The sequence below is a fragment of the Nematostella vectensis genome, chromosome 7 (genome assembly GCF_932526225.1).
Source record: "Nematostella vectensis chromosome 7, jaNemVect1.1, whole genome shotgun sequence".
Lineage (NCBI taxonomy): Eukaryota > Metazoa > Cnidaria > Anthozoa > Actiniaria > Edwardsiidae > Nematostella > Nematostella vectensis.
In genome coordinates, this window is record NC_064040.1 from 16664316 (window position 1) to 16690231 (window position 25916).

At 42.1% G+C, this 25916-nt stretch overlaps 1 protein-coding gene across 1 annotated transcript; it reads left to right on the forward strand.

Moving 5' to 3' along the window:
• The first annotated feature begins 971 nt into the window (after nt 1-971).
• On the forward strand, nt 972-19799 carry LOC5516010. The gene is made up of 12 exons (XM_048730324.1): nt 972-1511; nt 3098-3131; nt 3212-3522; nt 4758-4896; nt 6266-6594; nt 6890-7031; nt 14487-14803; nt 15280-15433; nt 16236-16422; nt 17999-18207; nt 18559-18822; nt 19211-19799. Exons 1-12 carry the CDS (start codon nt 1458-1460, stop codon nt 19495-19497), a joined length of 2427 nt encoding a protein of 808 aa, XP_048586281.1. The 5' UTR covers nt 972-1457; the 3' UTR covers nt 19498-19799.
• The last annotated feature ends 6117 nt before the right edge of the window (nt 19800-25916 follow it).

Consider the following 25916-nt stretch of genomic DNA (forward strand, 5'->3'; position numbering starts at 1 on the left):
GTTGGGGATGTCCTCGTCCAGGATGTTTTGGACCAGCCCTGCCAGTACGGCGGGCGCCTCTTTGTCACGCATGCTATCGAGAATCTCCTCTATATAAGCGTCCATGTTTGGGTATACCCTGTGCCACCCAATCTCCAACTGCCCGTGTCACAACCGGCGGGATGAGTGCCCGGGTATGACCCGCGCCACCCAGTCTCTAACTGGGAGTTCGGGTATGCCCCGTGCCACCCAGTCTCTAATTGACCGCACCGCGGGCCGCAATGTCAGACAGGACGAGCGCGAACCGCTTCCGAGCGCGCCTCTAGACGCCACGCATCCACTGCCCTACACGATTCGCTCCGCAGGGGCGGCACAACCGCGTCTCCGACCGAGTCCCTACGCCGCAGATCCTGCACGGCACGGCGAGGGGGATGCCCATACGGAGCCTTTGGAGGTCACCTTGCAGTAGGTGTCCATGCACCTTCGGCCGCACATGTTTGCGTGGCCGGCCTTCAGCCACCCGCAATAATCCCTTCAGTACCTCATCCTTCGAACGCTCGGTATACCACAGGACATACGAATCTCTAATTGCAAACCCACCGCCTAATTAATTATTCATGCACGCGAAACACCGGCCCTAATTATTATTCATGCACGCGAAACACCTGCCCCTAATTGATTATTCGTGTTCGCGAAATCTATTTTGCCTACATTAACTTTTGCCGATTGTTTATGTACGTGAAATCGATTTGGCCTTAATTAGCTTTTGCCGATTGTTTATGTAGGCGAAACATCTGCCTGATATACAGAGACGGGGCTGGGAGGCCCGGGGGGCGATTCGCGGCTCCTAGGCCGTTTCACTCAAACTACCCAGTCCCCCCCCGCAATATCGGTCAACATTTGGATATTTATTTTCTTTTTTTTAATAACTTACACACCCATATTGTATTGCGGTATGTAATTTTGAGCCCGGACCGAAAACCCCAAGACGGGAGCGAGATTTTATTAGTTTAGGGGAAAGCTCGTGTCCTGTACAGTAGCATTTGACACTAAGGGAGGGTACACGGGAGGCTAGGGAATAGCGGCACTGAATAAGAATCGGTATTGGTTTTGAATTCAAGTGTAAAACTTCTACCAGGTTTTGCATGGTTTGGCCAATTCCACGCCGATTGCGCCTCCTGTGTAAACAAGTCCTACGCCCCAGACAGAAGGATTCTGGGGACACCATGCCGGATGAAGAAACCAATTTTTAAAAGAAGTAGAATTGTCGTGATTTAGCACCCTGATAGAGGGGGGGGGTGGCATTCCTTGACTCCCCTGGAACCGACATACGAATGGTCGAGAGGCTTTTATAATTAACTCACAGTATGAAATGTATCCAGAACTTTGTATTGAAAGGGCAGTTGCTAGGTATGGAAGCTGCAATACGGTTTTAAGGACAAAATAAACTATATGGAGCTTTAAGGACAAGCTTAAGGATGAAAGAAGAAAAATGGGCAACAAGGCAGGTTGCGAAGCTTGTCGTAATCCTGGTAAGTAGAGCATTTACCTCTTTATACCCAAGGAGCTGGAAATATCATAAATGGAAATTACATAAATTACTTTTTAAAACAACACCCATGATAAATAATACAAGTTGTTTTGTAGTAGAGCGGGTAAAGTTTTGGTTCACCCAAATCCTTAAAGGTGTTTTATAAAGAAGGAATTTTTAAAACCAAAAATGTTAAGGATTTCAAAGGCTTTTGAAGTATTTTACAAATAGATCTTGAGTACGAAAATTACATCAGCGTGAAAATTCCGTTTATTTGATTCAACGGAGTATTCTAAAAGCGACATTCTAAAAGTTATTTTAACTATTAGCTCTTAGAAACCATTAAATAAAGCTGAAAACAAAAAATAAATTGCGCTACTTAGTCTCTAGACATGAAGAAATCTTCCATATATTGCTTACATTGAAGTCCCTCTACTGATGGAGCGAGTTTACGTTCGCGAATGTTTAGCATGTTCAACAGGCGCTAGTTGCGTGAAAGACGGGAAAGCCGAGCTTATTTAGCCGAGCTTATTTAGCCGAGCTTAGTTAGCCGAGCTTAGTTAGCCGAGCTTAGTTAGCCGAGCTTAGTTAGCCGAGCTTAGTTAGCCGAGCTTAGTTGGCCGAGCTTAGTTGGCCGAGTTTAGTTAGCCGAGCTTAGTTAGCCGGGCTTAGTTAGCCGGGCTTAGTTAGCCGAGCTTAGTTAGCCGAGCTTAGTTAGCCGAGCTTAGTTAGCCGAGCTTAGTTAGCCGAGCTTAGTTAGCCGAGCTTAGTTAGCCGAGCTTAGTTAGCCGAGCTTAGTTAGCCGAGCTTAGTTAGCCGAGCTTAGTTAGCCGAGCTTAGTTAGCCGAGCTTAGTTAGCCGAGCTTAGCCGAGCTTAGTTAGCCGAGCTTAGTTAGCCGAGCTTAGTTAGCCGAGCTTAGTTAGCCGAGCTTAGTTAGCCGAGCTTAGTTAGCCGAGCTTAGTTAGCCGAGCTTAGTTAGCCGAGCTTAGTTAGCCGAGCTTAGTTAGCCGAGCTTATTTAGCCGAGCTTATTTAGCCGAGCTTATTTAGCCGAGCTTAATCTTGCGTAAAAAACGAAGAGGCCGAGCGATAGCGAGCAGATTTCGGAGCCGAATCTAAGCTTATTATTTAAGCGGCCAAACAAAAAATGCAAAAAGGAATTCCGTTTTAAACTCAACATTCCAGACCTCTTCAAAGTGAAATTAGTCATTTAAAAGCTACTCGATTAGATATTTTCTTGCACATTTTAGCTTGATGCAAGCTCTCGCTGCGCGCGGGCTCATTTCTGGGGTCAACTTGTGAAAAGGAAGAGCTGTTTTTAAACGCTTGAATCTATGCCGTATATGAAAACTCTTTACCTATTCTTTATCTCAGGATAAGTAAATATTAAAAACAAGTTACTGGAATTTAGGGGCACTTAAAATCCGTAAAAAAAAATTGTCGTTTCTGGAAGAAATCGCGACCAGAAAAAATACAAAACAGCCAGTCCTTATAAAATTTGTAAAATTGTTTAAAGGCTCACACTTTTATTAGTTTTAAGAGTTCCCATTCTATTTTCTTATTTTTTCCTATTTCATCTTATTCCAGGTGTTCGTGGATCGTATTCAAGGAGAATTTGAAGGTGAAGTAACAGGATCATTTTTGCACTTTTTTCTATATTATATCTCATAATTTCAAAATCGTTTTTTTCGATATTTCCAGATTGCTCCGATTCGCTAGGTTTGACATCCGGGGATATCCACGACAACAACCTAACTGCGTCATCCACGCTCCCGCCCCAGGCCTCACACGGTCCACAACACGCAAGGCTTCACAATAAGCATGCGTGGTGCGCCGCTAATGATACCGCTGGCCAGTTCATACAGATAGACCTCGAAGAAGTAAAAATGCTCTCATCTGTCCTCATTCAAGGAGATGCCCGGAAGGACTACTTCGTGACGTCACTTTATTTGGCTTATGGGATAACTGCTGATCACTGGCTCAACTACACTGAAAACAGCACCACTCGAATTGTAAGTTTCAGACAGCCCTGTACCCTCTAAAAAGTAACTGTTATTTTAATTATTTAGGCTCTGACATTGAAGTTATGAACAGATTCCATTTAATAATTTCATAATCTAATCTAATCGTTTGATAAGTACAAATTCGAAACAAAAGTAGTGGTACCGGACCTCGTTTTGTTGCCGTTGATGGCCAGAAACTCTTGTAAAATTCAGCTATTTTAACATTTCGTTATAAAGATTCAGTAGTAAGCTAATAATCGAAATCTACTGATAACACATTAATCGTGTTACCTGGCCTTTGTTGTTGCCCGTTTAGGTCTATTATGTGCGCGATCATATTGAAAACTGATAAAAAATGCGACTAACAAGGGCCTGGGATGGATATACTCGAAACTTTTTCAAGCAATTTCTGAAACAAGTCGTCTCACAGTTTTATGGTAATATGCAGAACTACGATTTAAACATATTAATAGGGCTGTCAGGATTTGTATTAGCGAAAAATCTAAGAAAAAAAGATGGCAGACAAAGCTTAGTCTAAAAACGTTATTTTCTTATTTTGAGATTTGTAGAGAAAATTGTAGGCGAGGCTAGCTCTGTCCTGAGAATACAGTCGAAGATTTGCTAGATTTTTGCTCTAATCTTCGTGCTTTAAGAAGTTCTAGTATCAACTCAATTCTTTGAAAAGAGATCGTGCTAGGAACATCGTTTTTTTTTTTTCAATAACTTGAGATCGCTTTTGCGTTTTCCGAGAGAACTTCTTTTTGCTAAATTTCATAAAGTTTACAATTTCATAAAGTTATATAAACAACATTTTAAACAACATAGCCAATCAAATTTCGCAGACACGAAATTTGATTGGCTTCTCGTGAGAACACCATTGTACTAGAACTCGCGTTTAGAAAGACCTCACAGAGCCCATGGTATAGATTAATAACATCTTACTTCTACACAAGACCCCTGTCTTGTCACCACAACAGCAGAAGCCAATTGCCTTAGGCTTTTGATATGTAGCATATAGAGTGAAGAATATTAGATCCCAAATTCAAACATATATAAACAGCAACAAGGACAATGGAAATTGATATTGTATACGAGACAAATGTTTTAGCACTTACGGTTAATCGCGTTGAATTAAATTATCTTGAACTTTGATGATTGAATCTTTGCTGCTAAAACAATTTTTAGAAAAGAATTTTACCACTTCTTGTTACATCGTGGTTTTGTTAATCAATTTCATCTTTCAGTTCAAAGGGAACCGTGATCGTGAATCAATAAAAAAGCTTCACCTGAAAACGAAGATTGCTGTGCGAAGACTCAGGATCTACCCTGTCACGTGGTTTGCTCACGTGTGCCTAAGGCTGGAATTAAAGGGTTGTGACGCAGGTGAGTACTATTCCCTTTTCCTCAATGAACGGTGGGATGCAATTTTCGACTCCACACAAGAAAAAAAAAAGAATTGCGCACCTTTGCTTAACCCTATTTAGACTGGGTGATTGGGGAGGAGGCTAAAAGGGCCCCCTCCGTGTTTCATGAACCGATTAGACTATGAACATCAAACTTACAGACAATGATCAACAGAATGCAAAGAACCGTCACGCCTTATTTTGGGTGTGGTCGAAGCAATTAGGACGTCACAATGACGTCATAAATACGACTTTTAGCCATACTTTCAGTATTGCCTAAATTATCAGATATCGGGTTGAAATTATCTTGCATCATTCAAATATGTCAGAATCAACCTTTTTACGGCTCTTCAATCCAAAAAAGCCACAAAACGTATAATCATTTCTTTTGTAAGAATTTCCGCCATCTTGGGTTCGCCATCTTGGATTCGCCATCTTGAATCCTAGATTCTTATGATTTTTGCAAAAGAAAAATAGAATTATTACAGAAAAAGGTATTTGCATGCATTTATTACTGCTCATAGTGATGGTAAATGCATGATATTAGCTTTTAAAGTGTCATCTAGTAAATATAGTAATATTTTTACCAACAGCTTTGAGAGAAATTTACCTACCCCTCCCCTTCAAATAAATTAAAAAAGAATTCTAGCGCTGTTGTGAAACTTGTCACCTAAACAAACTTATAAAGTCAAAACAGACATTTTATTCTGAGAAACAGGACCAAAATATGAAAAATTCACAACTGTTTAGTTATTGGGAAACTTATGTGTTTTCAACTTAAGGGTTGCCATGGTAACATGGAGCGTCTCCTTGACATGCTAATGGTATCAAAACGTCTGCAGATAGATTTTAGGAAAAGTTACCAAGTTTTAGCCTCTTTAGCTGCTATGGTTCAGAAGTTATAGAAATTTTCAGGGGGGGGGGATATAAGGAGCCGGATTAGAGGGTACAGGATCATCTTCTGTGGTGCCATTTTCGCCGACAAAATGCAAGCTGCAAATATAAATATTCTTATGCCACACTTTAATAAATCTCCTTGTTTGCACCGCTTCATTTATTCTTTTTATCTTTCTCTGTTTTTTTTTTTTTATTCTCCTGGAAAATGGAAGAAAAGTACAGGGTCCCCATTGCCATTTTTCTGCTATAACTGCAGGAATCTAGATTCATTTCTACAGGTGCCATGATCACAATGCTTTGTTGTCCCCATTTTATTCGTACGAAAGCACACGCTTTTTGACTTGTCCGAACTGTCGCGGGTTGCTTACGATTTGTTGGACTTTCATCCCGCAAAACGCACGTGACTTTCCAGCGCCGAAAGGGTGAATCCACTAACATTCTCGTTCTCCCAGATCCCTTGACTCCCCTTGGTATGTACAGCCACGACATACCCGATAGTTCAGTGAGTGCATCTTCAAAGTACAGCTCCCAGTATCCTGCACACGAAGCCCGCCTTCTCCACGGTGGAGCTAACCAAGCTATAACAGATTATGGCTGGATAGCCGCAACTAGTGACCGAGAGCCTTGGTTGAAAATATTTATCTTTTTTGGGCCTGTGTTCGTAACGGCTATCGCAACACAAGGAATGAATAAACAGCCTCAGTGGGTTAAGTCATACCAACTGGATTATGAACACATGAACAGCACAATGATAGAATACAGAGAAAGTGGTGTAGCCAAGGTAAGTGATACGCAAAGATTATAAATAAAAACGAAAAAAGGCGAGACATTTACGCCACGATGTCCCAAAATAGGGCGCCGGGATATTCGGAAAAAAGCGAGGATAAGGCCGGGATTGTTTAGCAGACGTCTTATATACCTTTAGTATTTGGACTTGTCGGTGTCTAGTGTTTTGGGGCCTGTTCACCCCCCCCCCCCCCCCCCCCATCCCAAGTGATTTTCCATAGTGATTCGACTCTGTGCTCTTGAAACTTCGCCTTCCAGCCAAAATTTAGATATCAATCATTCGCTTTTAGATCTTCTCTGGCAATTTCGACTCTGAAACTGTAATAACGCACCGCCTATCGCCAGCTATCTACACGAGAACTGTACGCTTCCTTCCAAAGTCTTGGGAAACACACGCGACAATGCGAGTTGAAATCTACACCAACGGAAAATGTAAGTTATACATACCGAAAAGCAATTTGCAGCTATTTGGAGTAAATAGTGGTGAATTCCTGGGGGTTCTTCGGGGTAAAGCGATGGGGGAGCTATTCAGAAAATTCGAAAGCTACTCCGAATGACAAATTGACAAAGTGTTTTGTTTAGAAGACGTTGGTTCGTAGCGTCTTTCTTTACGAACCCCTAAAGAGTACAAATTTTTATAGAAAAGCCTATTTTCTTACTAGAGACGACCCCCTACTAGATATATTTTGACACTGCCGAAAACGGAGCCCCACACTTATTGGCTGTTTACAATTCTCAAACTACTACAAGTTTGATAGGTATTTCAAAATTATTGCATTGCGCCAATTACATCGTGTAAAATGAAACAAAAAATAGTTTATCATTTAAAAATAATTATAATTATACGCTTTACAAAATATGATCGTGCTATATATAGATTCTCTGGACCGATGTTTATAGTTTTTCCAGGTTGCACTGTAAAGGTGTGGTTGTGTAGCAATGAAACCAGGATTGAGTCTGCAATACTTCCGATCTGCGGTTTTATCTGAGGGTTGTATTGATTCCCATCAATCGATCGTTAGGTTTATAAAAGCTTTCAAACTCTCAAACTTGAAAGGAAAAATGTATCTGAAGTCAGTTCGAGTCAACGATTGAATTTTTTTTTCACTGCTTCAGGTGGTTGAACGATATTATGGTTGTTATCTAATTTGGTATGCGCTATTTATTAACCACTGGCACCAGAAAGCAGGGAATGCTGGGTAATGAAGCAGCTTGCATAATAAAGTTTTTGACGGGAAATTTGCGCGTTTGCACGACGCGCGGATGTTAGTTCTCATGTTTCACTGTCGGTCCAGATTTTCAGAAAGAAATACCTTGAGCTCTTCTTAAGCCTTTTGTGTCTCGAAATGGCAGGGGAAGCGCGGATTCCATGGTCTAAAGTTATTCAAAATTGCCTACAGTGATTTTGAAGGATATGTTACTGAAGTAAGGGAAACTCTGTCTTTAGTAAGGGAGAACGAGCTTGCTACCACTAGTTCTTATGTTATTACTGAACGCAATCAAAGGGATGCGGCGAGGACCTCACTTAGAGCGGTAAGCTGGTTAACAAAAAATCGTTTTAGTTTTTTTAACATGTTAAAGGCTGGGTACATGCACAAATGTATCAAACAAGCTTATTCGAAGAAACCAATTGCTACTCCGTTTTATATGAATTAAGCCCTTATCAGCTTTTTTAATGATGTCAATATTTAAGTATTCAAGTGCCGAGAGGACAATGTACGACATATTTCTGTAAAACAGTGATCTCACACTTACAGTGATCTTACAATATCACCTTACAAATATGGACAAGTGTTAATCTGTGTTTAACCCATTAACTCCTGGCTATTTTTGAGCTGAATGTACAAAAAAACAGACTGAAAACAGATACCTCCCCCTATTTTGAGTTTTATACAGCCCGTCAAATTCAAACAGCGCTACACCTAGTCAGCGGTATCCTAACTTTCCAACAGTGCTTTGCGGTCCCACCTCTAATCCCTTGTCGATGTGCTGATTTGCTGATAGTTCCTCGTATTTATTCATCAAAAATACAGCTGTAAGCATATTGGGAGAGTGTCCTAGGACGTCATGAAATCTATTGGGGCATAATTGAGTGCTGTGCTTATGGATATTTGCAAGCAAAGGTGGATTCAAGGTGATGTTTTCTTGTTTGGCTTTGCCTAGATGAGAAAATAATTTTGCCAATGAATCACCACAGCTCTCCCAAATGCTGTCTTTTCTGAAACCAAATTAATTCTAAAATTGTTTACGCTGCTATTCTGGGCCTGTATGACCTGGAATTGATTTGTTTGGCTTCGGGGTGAAAAAACTTTTCATCTGACTTTGGGGAGAGGAGTGTTGACTGGCCTTCACCTCGTGAAATTTTCCCTGGATATCCCAGAATGCTTTGCAATCCGAATGGCATCCAAGTGGTTTCACAAGCCTTCAACCTGAACCTGGAAGATAATAAAGGTATATATTTGTGTCTTGAGCTGTATTTGCTGATCTCTCCATCTGTGTGGTATTTTGAGCTCTTTGTTAAGAGGTGTGATTCTGCTTTTCTTTCCTTGTCCGATTTGGAATTTGTCAAAGAACCTGTGCTATTATTTGGCTTAAAAGTAGTTACTATCATCTTTGTTGAATGCATATCTGCAAGACCAAGTATCCTTTAGACTGATGCCTGAGTATCTTTATCTTGTTGTGTTTATTTTGCATTATTTTTTTTTTTTGGTTGTAGGTACTTCTCAAGGCCGGTACAGGCCGGTTGAGGGGTCAATGTCTTAAAGTTCTTAAAACCTTTCATTTATATCAATCTAGCCAAAACAAAGCATAGATAAACTTTCAAATTCTGAAAAGGGAATTGAATTTGATTGAAATTTGAATTTTCTACAGATCTTTGAAAATTTTCCTGGCCGCGCGAAAGGAGATTGAATCGAGTGAATAATTCCAAGTTTTGGCGGGAAAATCTGAAACAACTTATTTTCCTAAATCCGTTAAAATTCAGAGACGGCAATACCACAAAATGTTGGCGAATTGTTTTCTATTGCAATGCTACCCACAATGAAGCGAAGAATAATTTAAAGTCGAGAATTGTATGCGAAAAAAGAAAATATCGTTTTGTTGTAGGTTTCAAAAACAGCGCGCGCTCGTGAGAATGTCGCCATAGTTGATTGCGGATGCAGCGCGCGCGCACAATGCAAAAACAATTCAAAGACTAAAAACTATCTGCTAAATTTTGCAGATTTGTTTCCTGAAGTTAAATAATCATTTGACTACCAGGTTAAGATATAAAGATGACGGTAAAAGTTTCAACCACACAACGTTCTTTAGCAATAACTAAAAAGACATGAAGACGGGAACCGGTTTAACGCGCGCATTATGTTTTCTCATGTAATTTGGTTGACATCTCGATCTACGTCACAAATGACTGGACCCGGGCCTATCAGTTCACGGCCTTTTTTCCGAAGGTTGACCAAAATACCTCAATATTACAGATTTGAGTTATTCGCGCGAACGCGTGTTTTATAGGGTCCATACGAACCACATACCATTTGGAAGATGAAAATATAAAGAATTGACAAAGTCTATCAACTCTGAAATGTTATATGGACTTTAAAGTTGACAAGTAAAAAAATGGTATGGTCAATGTTCTTGTAATGTAGTTGTTTCACTATTAAAGATGTAAATATTTATTTTGATATTAATATCATTTTAATGAGCTGTGATTATGACGGTATGTAAAATAAAAAACTGATTTCCTTCTTAATAAATACTAGTTATGCAATGCTTCCAAGTGGCACTGTAGCTGTAGCAAACCCCTAATATTTCTACTAGCCTTAGGGTAAGTGTGTATATGCTAGGAAGATTACAAGACGAGTGGGATATCCTGCAGTAGGCCACTTAAAAACATTGTATAATACCTCTAGGTGCAGTGCATAATGAAAAGGTTGAGTGGATTTCATAAAATATATATCGAGATTCCTGCATTCTGACTGATTATAATGTGGTGTGGCAAAAAAAGTTGTATGAAAGAACTTTTTCAAATTCGACAAAACCAGTTCTCATATGAGTATTTCTGGTTTCGGTGGTTGTAATATAGTGCCTTCTATTTTTATGACACCGCACTGTAAGGGTGTGGTTGTGTAGCGCTTGGTTTTGCCCATTCTCGTAACACCGCACTGTAAGGGTGTGGTTGGGTAGCGCTTGGTTTTGCCCATTCTCGTAACACCGCACTGTAAGGGTGTGGTTGTGTAATGCTTGGTTTTGCCCATTATCGTAACACCGCACTGTAAGGGTGTGGTTGTGTAATGCTTGGTTTTGCCCATTCTCGTAACACCGCACTGTAAGGGTGTGGTTGTGTAATGATTGGTTTTGCCCATTTTTGTAACACCGCACTGTAAGGGTGTGGTTGTGTAGCGCTTGGTTTTGCCCATTCTCGTAACACCGCACTGTAAGGGTGTGGTTGTGTAGCGCTTGGTTTTGCCCATTCTCGTAACACCGCACTGTAAGGGTGTGGTTGTGTAGCGCTTGGTTTTGCCCATTCTCGTAACACCGCACTGTAAGGGTGTGGTTGTGTAGCGCTTGGTTTTGCCCATTCTCGTAACACCGCACTGTAAGGGTGTGGTTGTGTAGCGCTTTGTTTTGCCCATTCTCGTAACACCGCACTGTAAGGGTGTGGTTGTGTAATGATTGGTTTTGCCCATTCTCGTAACACCGCACTGTAAGGGTGTGGTTGTGTAATGCTTGGTTTTGCCCATTCTCGTAACACCGCACTGTAAGGGTGTGGTTGTGTAGCGCTTGGTTTTGCCCATTCTCGTAACACCGCACTGTAAGGGTGTGGTTGTGTAGCGTTTGGTTTTGCCCATTTTTGTAACACCGCACTGTAAGGGTGTGGTTGTGTAGCGCTTGGTTTTGCCCATTCTCGTAACACCGCACTGTAAGGGTGTGGTTGTGTAGCGCTTGGTTTTGCCCATTCTCGTAACACCGCACTGTAAGGGTGTGGTTGTGTAGCGCTTGGTTTTGCCCATTCTCGTAACACCGCACTGTATGGGTGTGGTTGTGTAACGCTTAGTTTTGCCCATTCTCGTAACACCGCACTGTAAGGGTGTGGTTGTGTAACGCTTGGTTTTGCCCATTCTCGTAACACCGCACTGTAAGGGTGTGGTTGTGTAACGCTTGGTTTTGCCCATTCTCGTAACACCGCACTGTAAGGGTGTGGTTGTGTAACGCTTGGTTTTGCCCATTCTCGTAACACCGCACTGTAAGGGTGTGGTTGTGTAACGCTTGGTTTTGCCCATTCTCGTAACAACGCACTGTAAGGGTGTGGTTGTGTAGCGCTTGGTTTTGCCCATTCTTGTAACACCGCACTGTAAGGGTGTGGTTGCATTGTGAAGCACTTGGTTTTGCCCATTCTTGTAACACCGCACTGTAAGGGTGTGGTTGTGTAGCGCTTGGTTTTGCCCATTCTCGTAACACCGCACTGTAAGGGTGTGGTTGTGAAGCACTTGGTTTTGCCCATTCTCGTAACACCGCACTGTGAGGGTGTGGTTGTGTAATGCTTGGTTTTGCCCATTCTCGTAACACCGCACTGTAAGGGTGTGGTTGTGTAATGATTGGTTTTGCCCATTCTCGTAACACCGCACTGTAAGGGTGTGGTTGTGTAATGATTGGTTTTGCCCATTCTCGTAACACCGCACTGTAAGGGTGTGGTTGTGTAACGCTTGGTTTTGCCCATTCTCGTAACACCGCACTGTAAGGGTGTGGTTGTGTAATGATTGGTTTTGCCCATTCTCGTAACACCGCACTGTAAGGGTGTGGTTGTGTAACGCTTGGTTTTGCCCATTCTCGTAACATCGCACTGTAAGGGTGTGGTTGTGTAACGCTTGGTTTTGCCCATTCTCGTAACACCGCACTGTAAGGGTGTGGTTGTGTAGCGCTTGGTTTTGCCCATTCTCGTAACACCGCACTGTAAGGGTGTGGTTGTGTAACGCTTGGTTTTGCCCATTCTCGTAACATCGCACTGTAAGGGTGTGGTTGTGTAACGCTTGGTTTTGCCCATTCTCGTAACACCGCACTGTAAGGGTGTGGTTGTGTAGCGCTTTGTTTTGCCCATTCTCGTAACACCGCACTGTAAGGGTGTGGTTGTGTAGCGCTTGGTTTTGCCCATTCTCGTAACACCGCACTGTAAGGGTGTGGTTGTGTAGCGCTTGGTTTTGCCCATTCTCGTAACACCGCACTGTAAGGGTGTGGTTGTGTAATGATTGGTTTTGCCCATTCTCGTAACACCGCACTGTAAGGGTGTGGTTGTGTAGCGCTTTGTTTTGCCCATTCTCGTAACACCGCACTGTAAGGGTGTGGTTGTGTAGCGCTTGGTTTTGCCCATTCTCGTAACACCGCACTGTAAGGGTGTGGTTGTGTAGCGCTTGGTTTTGCCCATTCTCGTAACACCGCACTGTAAGGGTGTGGTTGTGTAGCGCTTGGTTTTGCCCATTCTCGTAACACCGCACTGTGAGGGTGTGGTTGTGTAGCGCTTGGTTTTGCCCATTCTTGTAACACCGCACTGTGAGGGTGTGGTTGTGTAGCGCTTGGTTTTGCCCATTCTCGTAACACCGCACTGTAAGGGTGTGGTTGTGTAAGGCTTGGTTTTGCCCATTCTCGTAACACCGCACTGTAAGGGTGTGGTTGTGTAATGCTTGATTTTGCCCATTCTCGTAACACCGCACTGTAAGGGTGTGGTTGTGTAGCGCTTTGTTTTGCCCATTCTCGTAACACCGCACTGTAAGGGTGTGGTTGTGTAATGCTTGGTTTTGCCCATTCTCGTAACACCGCACTGTAAGGGTGTGGTTGTGTAGCGCTTGGTTTTGCCCATTCTCGTAACACCGCACTGTAAGGGTGTGGTTGTGTAATGATTGGTTTTGCCCATTCTCGTAACACCGCACTGTAAGGGTGTGGTTGTGTAATGCTTGATTTTGCCCATTCTCGTAACACCGCACTGTAAGGGTGTGGTTGTGTAGCGCTTGGTTTTGCCCATTCTCGTAACACCGCACTGTAAGAGTGTGGTTGTGCAATGATTGGTTTTGCCCATTCTCGTAACACCGCACTGTAAGGGTGTGGTTGTGTAATGCTTGATTTTGCCCATTCTCGTAACACCGCACTGTAAGGGTGTGGTTGTGTAGCGCTTGGTTTTGCCCATTCTTGTAACACCGCACTGTAAGGGTGTGGTTGTGTAATGCTTGGTTTTGCCCATTCTCGTAACACCGCACTGTAAGGGTGTGGTTGTGTAGCGCTTTGTTTTGCCCATTCTCGTAACACCGCACTGTAAGGGTGTGGTTGTGTAACGCTTGGTTTTGCCCATTCTCGTAACACCGCACTGTAAGGGTGTGGTTGTGTAATGATTGATTTTGCCCATTCTCGTAACACCGCACTGTAAGGGTGTGGTTGTGTAGCGCTTGGTTTTGCCCATTCTCGTAACACCGCACTGTAAGGGTGTGGTTGTGTAGCGCTTGGTTTTGCCCATTCTCGTAACACCGCACTGTAAGGGTGTGGTTGTGTAGCGCTTGGTTTTGCCCATTCTCGTAACACCGCACTGTAAGGGTGTGGTTGTGTAATGATTGATTTTGCCCATTCTCGTAACACCGCACTGTAAGGGTGTGGTTGTGTAGCGCTTGGTTTTGCCCATTCTCGTAACACCGCACTGTAAGGGTGTGGTTGTGTAGCGCTTGGTTTTGCCCATTCTCGTAACACCGCACTGTAAGGGTGTGGTTGTGTAGCGCTTGGTTTGGCCCATTCTCGTAACACCGCACTGAAAGGGTGTGGTTGTGTAATGCTTGGTTTTGCCCATTCTCATAACCCCGTTTTCCGGGGGTGGTCAGATTCTTATCAGAGAACTCACTCAATTATGTTACCTAGATTCTCCAACAGACCTGGGGATTGCCAGTGGAGAACTCCCTGATAGCCAGATAACAGCCTCATCTTACAGAGACACCAATCCACCTTGGGAAGGTCGTCTATTTTTTCAGAGCAACTTATTTTCCTGGTGCAATGTGTTCAGCCTGGATCGTAAGCCGTGGTTGCAGTTTAACTTAAGCCACGTCATGCTGATAACTGCCGTTGCCGTGCAACCCCGTGGAATCATATCAGCCCGCTATGTCAAGACCTTTCAAGTGATGTATCATCAACATGGCCAAATGACCACATATAAAGACAAAGGAACATCAGTCCCAAGAGTAAGCTATTACCATTACACTCTCTATTGTATGGCATAACTAAATTTCTTTCAACCTCAATTAACGGGAGAGAGATTGGAGGTCCATGTATGGGGTCTAAAAACGTAAATCATTATTTCTTGACATTTTCATATATACCCCCCCCCCCCCCTCTCTACATCCGATTGAATATAGCCCCGCATTACTACGGGTAGTCCTGGATTTTCAAGGTGCTCAAAGCTGCTTTAGTTGTTTTCTTCTTTATGGCGTAGAATTCAAAATGGCGCCTTAGTTCTTCGGTAAAGAAATCGTCTGAAATAAAACTTAGCTTGAGAGTGATCTTTTCCAAATCAAACGAACTTATGCATTTTGGCTTGTGAATTTCGCTTTGCAGCTTTGAATCTCCCTCAAACCGAGTCATCACAGGATTTCCGCCATTTTATTTTAGAAAAACGTCCTCTTTTGATTAATGTGTGTTTTATTATTTCTCAATTCAGATATTTACTGGAAATTCAAACGGCTTGGATCAGGTGGTCACATCAGAGCTTGACAGGCCTATTGTCACTTCCGCCGTACGACTTGTCTTCCTCACTGTTTATCAGTACGACAATTGGTTTTGCGCCAGAGCTGGAGTCATTGGACACAGAAAAAGTAAGTGAACCTTGGGTTAACGAGATCCGGTTCCCAACCTCTGTAATATACGTAGCACCAGTCTATGCGTTCATGTCTGGAGACTTTTGGAAATTTTCACTGGGCTAAAAATCCCTGAAATTTCTGTTTGAATTCCAATGAAGGTGCCATTCCCATAAAACGACTTCCAAAGACTTCTGAACATCCTCCCGAGGTATTCTTGTGTACCAATCAACGCCCGATTCTTCTTAGGGAATGGCCATTATTTATCGGGGGGGGGGAGGGGGCTTCTAAGTTTAATTTTTTTCTAGTTCAAACATTTCGACCTTTCCCCAATTTAAAGCACAAAAATTACGACCCTCCCCCAAAAAAGGCTACCAAAAATTAAGCCCCCACCCCCCCCCCCCCAAAAAAAAGCTGAAATTATTGTATGTGTGTGTGGGATTTGGGGAGGGGGAGGTACACTGGCTTGGACACGCCCATAAAGGGGCGACGGAGCAGGCCTTAAACACCACCAAGCCAGGAGAAAAGTTGATTTCGAGCCCATTTTTCAGGGGTGTAAATATTTTATAGGGGGATCTTGGGGCATGCTTTTGTGAACTTTTTCCCAATTTCAAATAAATGAAATGCTAATTACTGTTAAAACCAAAATAGAATAAAGCATCATTAGCTTCATCCAAACAGAAATCTTATTTATACATCTTGTCATTCCACCAATGTGAAAAGTTAATATATAGATAAAGCGGGTGGCGACCAAAAACGACAATATATTTTTATATGGCCTTATCGGTGTTATTTTCCTTGGTTTGATCTTTTTTTACAGAGACTGTTTGTCCTCCAGGATGGCTTCCATTTACAGAAAACTGCTATTTCTTTAGCGTGAACAAAGGAGCATTGCTCGACAAAGATGGAGCGCGAGTGAAATGCTATGAGAAAGGTGCGAACCTGACAGATATAACAGACGCACAGGAGCTAAAAGCGCTTAGTGCCAATCTGAGGATCGACACCAGGTATGGAATGACAACGAGTCAATTCTAAGGCAATGATTTTGAACTCAACTGTGTTGTAACTTTAACAGGCTCGTACACAGGCCGGTGCGCAGGGTGCGCGCTAAACATCACCGCACCACCCCCCCCCCCCCCCCCCTGAGCCAATCCTGGGTACGCGCCTGTTTAGCGACCGTGTAGTGCATGACCCAGACCTCGAATTACTGAAGGGGATGGGGGTGGGGCAAAAATCCCCTTTTGGTCATTTCCTTGTAGGGGTCACGGCCCTGTAAGCTGGTCAGTCTCGGATTAAAAACGCACGGCCCCTTACGCCATGTTTCCGAACGCTCTGCTAAGGATTATTAAAAAAATAGAACTCATAAAAAAGTACGGATATTTCATGTAATAATATGTTTCATCAAGAGAGCATAAGATAAGAGAGGGACACTTTGGTATTACCCGCGCGCCATGTCGATTCCGAATCCGGCTATTTTTAGTAACCACCACCCCACCACTGCGCGTCAGGATTTGCTACTTTTATTTTGTCCTACTCCCCCGCGGGTTGCGTGTTGTTGTTTTGCGAACTCGAAAGGAATGAAAAGAGATCATGTAAAATAACTCGGAAGAAGAAAACAAGTCTAACTTAAGTTACCAAGATTGGCAAATATACTCACAGAAAGCTAAGCTGAATAGTTTGACTGTTTTGTTTGTCTGGGCGGCGAAGTCAAGTGAGAAAGAAAATACCGACGAGCGATAAAATGGCTGTGATACTGCGTTTGATTCAAATCCCGACTCCAACTCTCCAGCTTGTATAATAACAACATAATAATATAACATATAATAATAACAACATCAAAGAAGTACAGTAGTATCTTCCTCTTTATTTTCTCACTTTTACAAAAGCTCAGATACTTCAGCTTGCTGGCTTTGATCATCACAAAAATGCATTCCCTCGCTACAAGGATAGTTTTATTAAATGTATTTTTCTTGGATTCCTTCTAAATTCACTGGAATATTCACAAAAATCGATATTATATCTAATGTCTAACTTACAGATTTCGTTTGACCATTAGGAAGATAATGAATGTTTAGAAACCACGGCGGAGAAGCAGCAAGTTAGAGCAAAAACGGTGATTGAAGCACGAGGTTTTCCGCTCTTGATTTTGAATGAAGTCTCGCTTTGGAAACCTTGCAATCCTCGAAGTACTACATGCCCTTAATAAACTGCAACTGCCCATATCCTTGATGCTAGAAAGACATTTTCGATGATATTTGTGCAAATAGGGTGGTTTTTTTTTTTTCGGTTTCATGTCACAAAATAGCGGCAAACAACAAGATGTAAATGCCAAAGCGCGGGGGTAGGGTGAGTAAAAATGCTCACGCGCAGTGGTGGGGTGGTGGTTACTAAAAATATCCGGATTCGGAATCGACATGGCGCGCGGTTAATACCAAAGTGTCCCTCTCTTATCTTATGCTCTTTTGGCCTCATATGATACTAGAATCATCTAGACTATTCCAAGTCATTTGTTGAGTCATGCTGGGTCCGTATTTAATAATTATGGAAGATTCGCTGAGTGTGTTTTTTTCTGTCAAACGTTAGGTATTTTATTGGAGCGGATGATAACAAAACTGAAGGAGAGTATCGCTGGGAAGATGGACGCATTGCAGAGCTTCAAGACTTCTGGCGAGATGGTGAACCTATTAATAGCTCTGATAGGAACTGTGTAGTGTTGATGGAGGGAAAGCTGGAAGTCTATTCTTGCGCTATACCGTTAGCAGGGCACATTTGCAAGAGAAAATCGGATGGCGGTAGGTATTTGACAGCAGAAGTAAAATATATTATTTTGGCTGTTAGAAGTGTCAAGCAATGTATGTCTCGAATCGTTAAAAAATCGTCAAGAGTAACACACCAAATGATTTCCTCGTACCCTATAAAAGATGGCAAAAAGATTTTATCAATCATGGAATCCATGCGCCTTCATTTGCTTTCAGTGATCTTTGAATTTTTTTTCAGGATATGTCTCGAATCGTTAAAAAATCGTCAAGAGTAAAACACCAAATGATTTCCTCGTACCCTATAAAAGATGGCAAAAAGATTTTATCAATCATGGAATCCATGCGCCTTCATTTGCTTTCAGTGTTCTTTGAATTTTTTTTCAGGATATTTTGGCACTCCGATTATATTGCCGAGCCTTCCTGATGTTGAAGTCGAGAAAGGTAAATCCATCAAGCTGCAGTGCCAGGCCACCGGTGACGCGGTCATCTACATCGCTTGGTTACACAACAACACTCTAGTCCAGAATCGGACGAAAGACAATGCGCTTGTGTTTGACAAAGTACCGCTGACCGCTAAAGGAAGTTGGAAATGCGTCGCGTCAAACCATCTTGGCCAAGACACTAAATCATTCTACCTCCACGTAACTGGTAAGTTGGAACGTTCACACAAAAATCCTACTTATCAACATTTTTAGTTAATAATAAAGAGCCAAATATACACTTATACCATAAAAAATACTTTTTCACGACTACTTTATCGAGGATGTGATTTGGCACTTTCGAATCCAAACCAAGGCCGTGGCTTGAAAGTTTTGTTCGTCGTTGCTTCGGGGAAAGCCATTTTTTTGGTAAAATTCCTGCTCTGGGCGGCTGTTACATCCCCCCTCCCCCCCCCCCTCTTGCCTCAGTTCAGCTACGGCAGCTACGGCCCTGCAAACTACTACATTACTAGAGCTTAATCCGCTAACTAACAGTTAAGTTCTTAATCAAAGTCTTAGTATATCTGCTCTTCCAAACATGCCTTTTTTTGCTTTAGACCCTGTGCAACCTCAGGGTGATCAGATATTCATGAAGCATCAGCAACCCTCGGTTCTCCCTCAAGATCACGTGATCTTTACAATGCTGGAGGCCGACACTCTGGACTGCTTGACACAATGCTTAGGCCGAACAGCATGCCGGTCGTTCAGCTACAGCCCGACCGAGGCTATGTGTATTTTATTCTCCACCAGTGACGTGACCGCGAACCTGGAGTATCGGGAGGGATTCCAGTATTTCTTTCTGTCTGACGTGATGGTAGCTGATCACTTCAGTGGTCTTCAGTGATCAAATGATTCCGCTTTCTGCCAGGTGATTTGAGTAATCTGCTCGGGTAACATGTTGGGAGGGGATGGGGAGAGCAAGTCAGAGAGAGAACATTTCAATGTCCTTCAGAAAATACTCACGATTAAATGAATCAGCATCTAAAAAAAAGCATATAGGCAAAAGCATGCAATAATTAGATTTTTCCTTGCAAAGAAAGATGCACACTCTAAGTAAATTTACCAATTATCCTCGAAATAATCATTTACTTTTCTACTATTACTGTAGATCTTTTATGTTTTCTTGATAATTACAGTAAAAAAATAGTGCATGTGTGTTTTTAGAATAAAATGTTTTTTTACCTGATCGCTCAAGCAGATGTGATGCTCAATGGTTTCTAAAATTTAGAGGCACCTAATACGTGTGTTAGACCACGTCACTAACAACTTTTCTAAACACCTTCCAAGATCTTTTCCTCTGTCCCCTTCCCTTGACCAGAACGTCCCAACCATCTTGATACAGCTGCAGATGCCAGTAGCTGTTGGGGGGAGGGGGGAGATAACACTACGTGTACTGCTTGATTGTCCAATAACACAAGGTGAAGTGAGCTTCTATACAGAACTTAGTTTGAACCCAAGCTGACAATGCATAGAGATCTTGTGCTGCTCAATAATTTTAAAAGTAAATTTAAATTCATGTTTACATTATGCCACAGCTTGCATATCATGATGCATCACTCTGTAAAAACAAGTAGGTATGATACTCACAAAGTAGTCAATCCAAATGCCCAAATGGTCGTGTAGGCAGAGTTGAGATCCAGTTTTTGGTGAACCTGACTGACAAAAAGAGTAATGTAAATCTTATGAAAATCAATACATACTTCGGTTGAGTCTCTTATTTAACTTTGTATAGGAGTTCTGGAATCTTGTTGAATTGTTTTCCCAATTTCATACGGTGCTTTGCTGTTTTCCGCATCTGCCAGGGAAGTTTGCTTGAATAAATTAGTCGGGATAAATACAAGTTGCCTAAACACGCTCCAATTTGGCAATGGGAGCGATAATAAAGGCCGTTGTCAGATTCCATGCCTCATTTCACCAAATAAACACACACAAAAAATAAAGAAAAAGAATTCGTTTTACAATAAGACAACTTTGAGCTTGAACGTTTTTTCGTCAATATATTCAGCATCTTCTTTTTCTCTACTTACTCCCCCTCGTCGCATCGCTTTCCCTATCATTCAATCAGAGATGTTCTTCACGGCTATTTTCTTTGAGTCTAACTGTGACTTGAGACCACGTTTGGAGGTAATATAGGCAGGTTATGTTTAACATTTACCGGCTGCATTGGCCTACGAAACTTAGTAGCCGTCCTTCGACGGCCGTCGGAATAGAATAGATGTGATGGCCGTCGGAACTGAATAGCCGTCGGAATAGAATAGATGTGACGGCCGTCGGAACTGAATAGCCGTCGGAATAGAATAGATGTGACGGCCGTCGGAACTGAATAGCCGTCGAAATAGAATAGATGCGACGGCCGTCGGAATAGAATAACCGTCTATGATTGGCCGTCGGAACTGAACGCAAGATAATGTATTCCCCCTCAAAAACCAGGCTAATTCCATACCTACCCTACTACTGACGCCATACTGAAAATTCCCCAGAAGACTCTGGGGACGAGGATGGAAATACACTTCCAATGGCACAGAGAGCATTCGTCACACAAATGTTAGCGATGTTAGAAAAACCTCAACAGGCACCAGACAACAAAATTACAATCACACTGCAGGACCAAGTTTGACACTGTAGTGTTCTAAACCAGGACCAAACCAGGAGCTAAAGTGTCTAACCATTCAGTCCGGAAGAAATGCATTTGTCGCTAACTCGATGCGAATATCCCCGAAAATTTGTCCGCACAGCTGTGCGGGCATAAGTCGACAGTAAGCCTAAAATCTTACAAGACAGCCGGCGAAACACAACAAAGAGCAATGTCCCTGACAGTCAATTGTAACAGAACGACTATGACCCACTGTGACCACTTGGCTGGGGGAGGTACCGGTTTTAACTTCGCTCACGCTGTTAAAATCTGTAGGTTTAAAAGATCTTTCTCTGTCTGTTTCTCATTCTCATATGTTTTGTTCAACTCCCTGTATAACCGTGTCTCCCATCTCCCTTTTTATATGCTTTTACGACGGCGTACCATAGGTAATCCGACACTGACAGCCATGGAATGCTTTTTTTTAGCTCTGTTTAGATAAGGCTTCAGCCAATGAGCGTCCGAGGAACGAACTCCCCCCCCCCCCCCCCCCCCACGGGCGTGTCGGTTACCCTTGAGCTCCCGTGACTTACGTAATGTTTACATGTTGCTACTGACTACGGATGTCACACACTAACAGCTAGCCGTGCTAGTGCGCATGGCAAGCTACACACATGATTATAATGACTGATAACATTCCAATCAGTTTTGCACTCAAAATCCTAAACCGTACTAAAACCTAATTCTGCCGACGGCCAGGTCTGAATCCTACATAGGGTAAATCCTTTGTGAACTCAGACCTAACATTGGGAAGGACGGCATCTAATCATTTCGTTATTTTTCTCTGTCACAAGTCCCCCCTTCTCAAACTCGTTTTAGTCCCTGAAACGCATAAGACGGGTGAGATCTTCCTATAAGCATCAACAAAATCAACAGGTAATAGCTGATAGTTACGCGGGTTCAAATAATGTTCATTTGTCCGTTATGTATTTCCTATATTTTTTTTCTTTTTCACCACCACCACCACCACCACCACCACCACCACCACCACCACCACCACCATCACCATCACCACCACCACCACCACCACCACCACCACCACCACCACCACCACCACCACCACCACCACCACCACCACCACCACCACCACCACCGCCACCACCGCCACCACCGCCACCACCACCACCACCACCGCCACGACAACCACCACCACCACCGCCACCACCACCACCACCGCCACCACCACCATCACCACCACCACCACCACCACCACCACCACCGCCGCCGCCGCCGCCGCTGCCACCACCACCACCACCATGCCGAATGAAGATACCAATATCTAAAAGAAGTAGATTTGTGGATATAGGATTTAGCACCCTGATGGGGGGAGGATGGGCTTTGACATACGAATGGTCGGGAGGCTTCATAATGAATGCACAGTATGGAATGTATTCAGACATTGGTATTGAAAAGGCAATTGTTAGGTATGGAAATTACAAATATGGTATACAATGTCCTTGCAAAGATTAAATCGCATGCTTTAATTGGCTAACCTGAGCCTTAACCATCATCAGCGTATATTATATTTTCTGCTTCTCAAAGTAATGGAATTTTCACACAGCAATGACAATTTAATGTTGCTTAACCTCTACCCCGATCCTTTCTCAAATAATAAAATTTTCGAGATTCTCGTATTTCAAAAAAACTACAAATTAGTCAATCAAGATAGTCAACCATGGTTAAATTTTAATTTGGAATTTTTGTTAAAAGTAGCTTGCTTGTATTACCAAATTGATGCCTTCTGGTGAATCGTTATACTGTATAATTACGATAAGGAACAACGAACTCCTCTGAAACCGTGGGTGCTGTTTCTTCTCCACGGGGGATATTCGGCCCCACGCGATCATTTCGGGTCCTGGGATCGTTTCGGGTCCTGGGATCATTTCGGATCCTGTACAGATCGAGCTCGCAAACGCGCCCATTTTGGTGTGACTTGAATATTCGACTTTCGCTAAAACAAAGCAAAGGAAGTATGCATTCCAACTTTGAATTTAGCTACCCAAAAGAAGACAGCCTTTCAATTAAATTTTTTATTTGATTGTTATTCTTTTAATTCCAATTTTTTAACTTCTTATAAAAGAAGTTATATTAATTTCCGTTCCGGGGCAGGTGGTACTCCTCATCGTGACAGCGTATTTTAATTTCCCTTTCCTGAATATGTGTTTGCAATAGCTTGCTCTACAAGAAAGCGCGTTCGCTTTCGCCTCTCGGTGTTGTAATCGAAAGCTGAATGCGGTTTGATGTGGAGCAGACTATTACAAAACGTATGCGGAGAAAAATAGGAAAAACACAGTCATGGACATTCTAAATGCCTCCCAATTTAATAAAAGCGTGACTATCAGTTAAAGGTATTTTTAATAAATACACCTGCCCGTTATTTTTCTTTGTCGGAATTTCAAGATGAAGCCCTAGATTCAAGGTACAAACAAAGACTGCAAAAAAAATTGAAATAGTTATACCTAAAACTGGTAGTAGAGTCGAGACTTATTCAAAACAAGAGATTTTAGAGAACAAGACAACTTGTAAAAGCTTGAGTTATTTTTATCATGCACCTGTCTACGTTAGTGCCCTTCAGGAATTCAAAAATAAGGCCTTGGTTTCTACATAAATTTTCATTACGCAATATCGGTCAAGATATGGATATTTATTTTCTCTTTTTAATACCTACCACACCCATATTGTATTGCGGTATGTAATTTTGAACCCTGACCGAAAACCCCAAGACGGTATCGAGATTTGATTAATTTTGAGGAGAGCTCGTCTCCTGCGCAGCGTCTCCTTACTATCATCAGAAACTAAGGGAAGGTGCACGGGAGGCTAGGGAACAGCGGCACTGAATAAGAAACGGTAAAGGTTACGAATTCAAGTGTTAAACTTCTACCAGGTTTTGCATGGTTTAGCCGATTCCATGCTGAATGCGCCTCCTGTATAAACCGGTGCTACGCCCCAACCAGGATGATTTTCAGGCGGACACCATGCCAAATGAAGAAACCAATATCTAAAAGAAGTAGATTTGTGGATTTAGCACCCTGATGGGGGGGGCTTGGCATTCCTTGACTCCCCCCACTGACATACGAATGGTCGAGAGGCTTCATAATGAATGCACAGTATGGAATTTATTCAGAATATATTCAGACCTTGGTATTGAAAAGGCAATTGTTGGGTACGGAAGCTGCAATACGGTTTTAAGGACAAAATAAACCATATGGAAGTTTAAGAAAAAGTTTAAGCATGAAAGAAGAAAAATGGGCAACAAGGCAGGTTGCGAAGTTTGTCTTAATCCTGGTAAGTAGAGCAGTAACCTCATTTATACTAATAGATGCTGAAAATGCTTAAAAATGTCCTAAATGGAAATTAGATGAATATCTTCTGAAAACAACCCATGCTGAAAACGCCTTTTAAAGATAAAAAAATAAACTTTTGTAGGTGTTTGGGAGTAATAGAGCGCGTTATAGCTTTGGTTTTCTTAAGTCCTGAAAGACGTTATATATGAAAAGGTTTTTAAAACAGAAAATGTCAAGGACGTCGAGTATAACACCAACAAGGATTTCGAAAGTGTTTACAAATACCTTTTTTAAAAGGTATACTTGAAAGTATGAACATTAAATTAGCGTGAAAATTTCGTTTATTCCACAAATTCTAAAAGTTCTTTAAACTATTAGTTCTTAGAAACTATCTTAAATAATTCTAAAATAAAAAGAAAAACAAATAGATTGCACTAGCCAGTCTTGTCTTCAATATTGAGACATAAGGAAATTTTAAATTGCTTACATTGAAATCCCACTAGTGAAGGGACTTTACGTTCGCGTGAAAGACGGAATAAAGCCAAGCCTTAGTTAGCCCAGCTGGAAAATCCGAGCTTAGTTGCGTGAAAAACGGGGAAGCCGAGCGATAGCGAGCAGATTTCGGAGCCGAATCTCCCCAATTTTTGGCCGAGCCCCACGTCCGAACTACTTTTCCGGGAGCTTTACTGTGGCTCTTTTCGAAAGCCTGTTTCGCAGGATAGCGGAGGCTAAGCTGCAAAGTGCGCTTATGAGTAGAATTACAGTGCTTGTCACTAAAACGTGTTGAGATCTTCCGTCTAAAGAATTTTGAAGATCTTCTAGGATGTTTCTAAGGCCAGCTAAACCTTTTTTAAATAACAAGAACTTTTTATAGCAATTTGTACGAGTTCAAACATCGACTATGATTGACTATGAAAACAAAGCTGTCAAAGCTGGCGTTTAGGACATCGTTTCGAGAACCAAATTTCATAACTTTAAGCCTACCCATTTTTCCAACGTCTTAACATGGGCAACTGATCCTTGAACAAATGGTTAGAGGCATATTGGAGTTAAATACCTGATGAGCCTTACGGACAATCCGTAAACTTTGAGCCATATAAAAAAAAATATTATTGTCGTTTCTGTTCGCCGCATGTATTGTGTTTGTAGTTTCTATTCAGTCTTTCTCTTTAAAACCGTTAGAAATCATGCAAGCTTTAGATTTTTATTTCTTTGGCAAGAAATGCGGCAAAAGACAGACTTAAAAAATGCGCTCGGGAAACTCTATCACTGAATTTCTAGTTCTAAGAGCCAATTTTTCTCACGCAAAAAAATATTACTGCAGGCATTCTCTAATTGGCCAAAGAA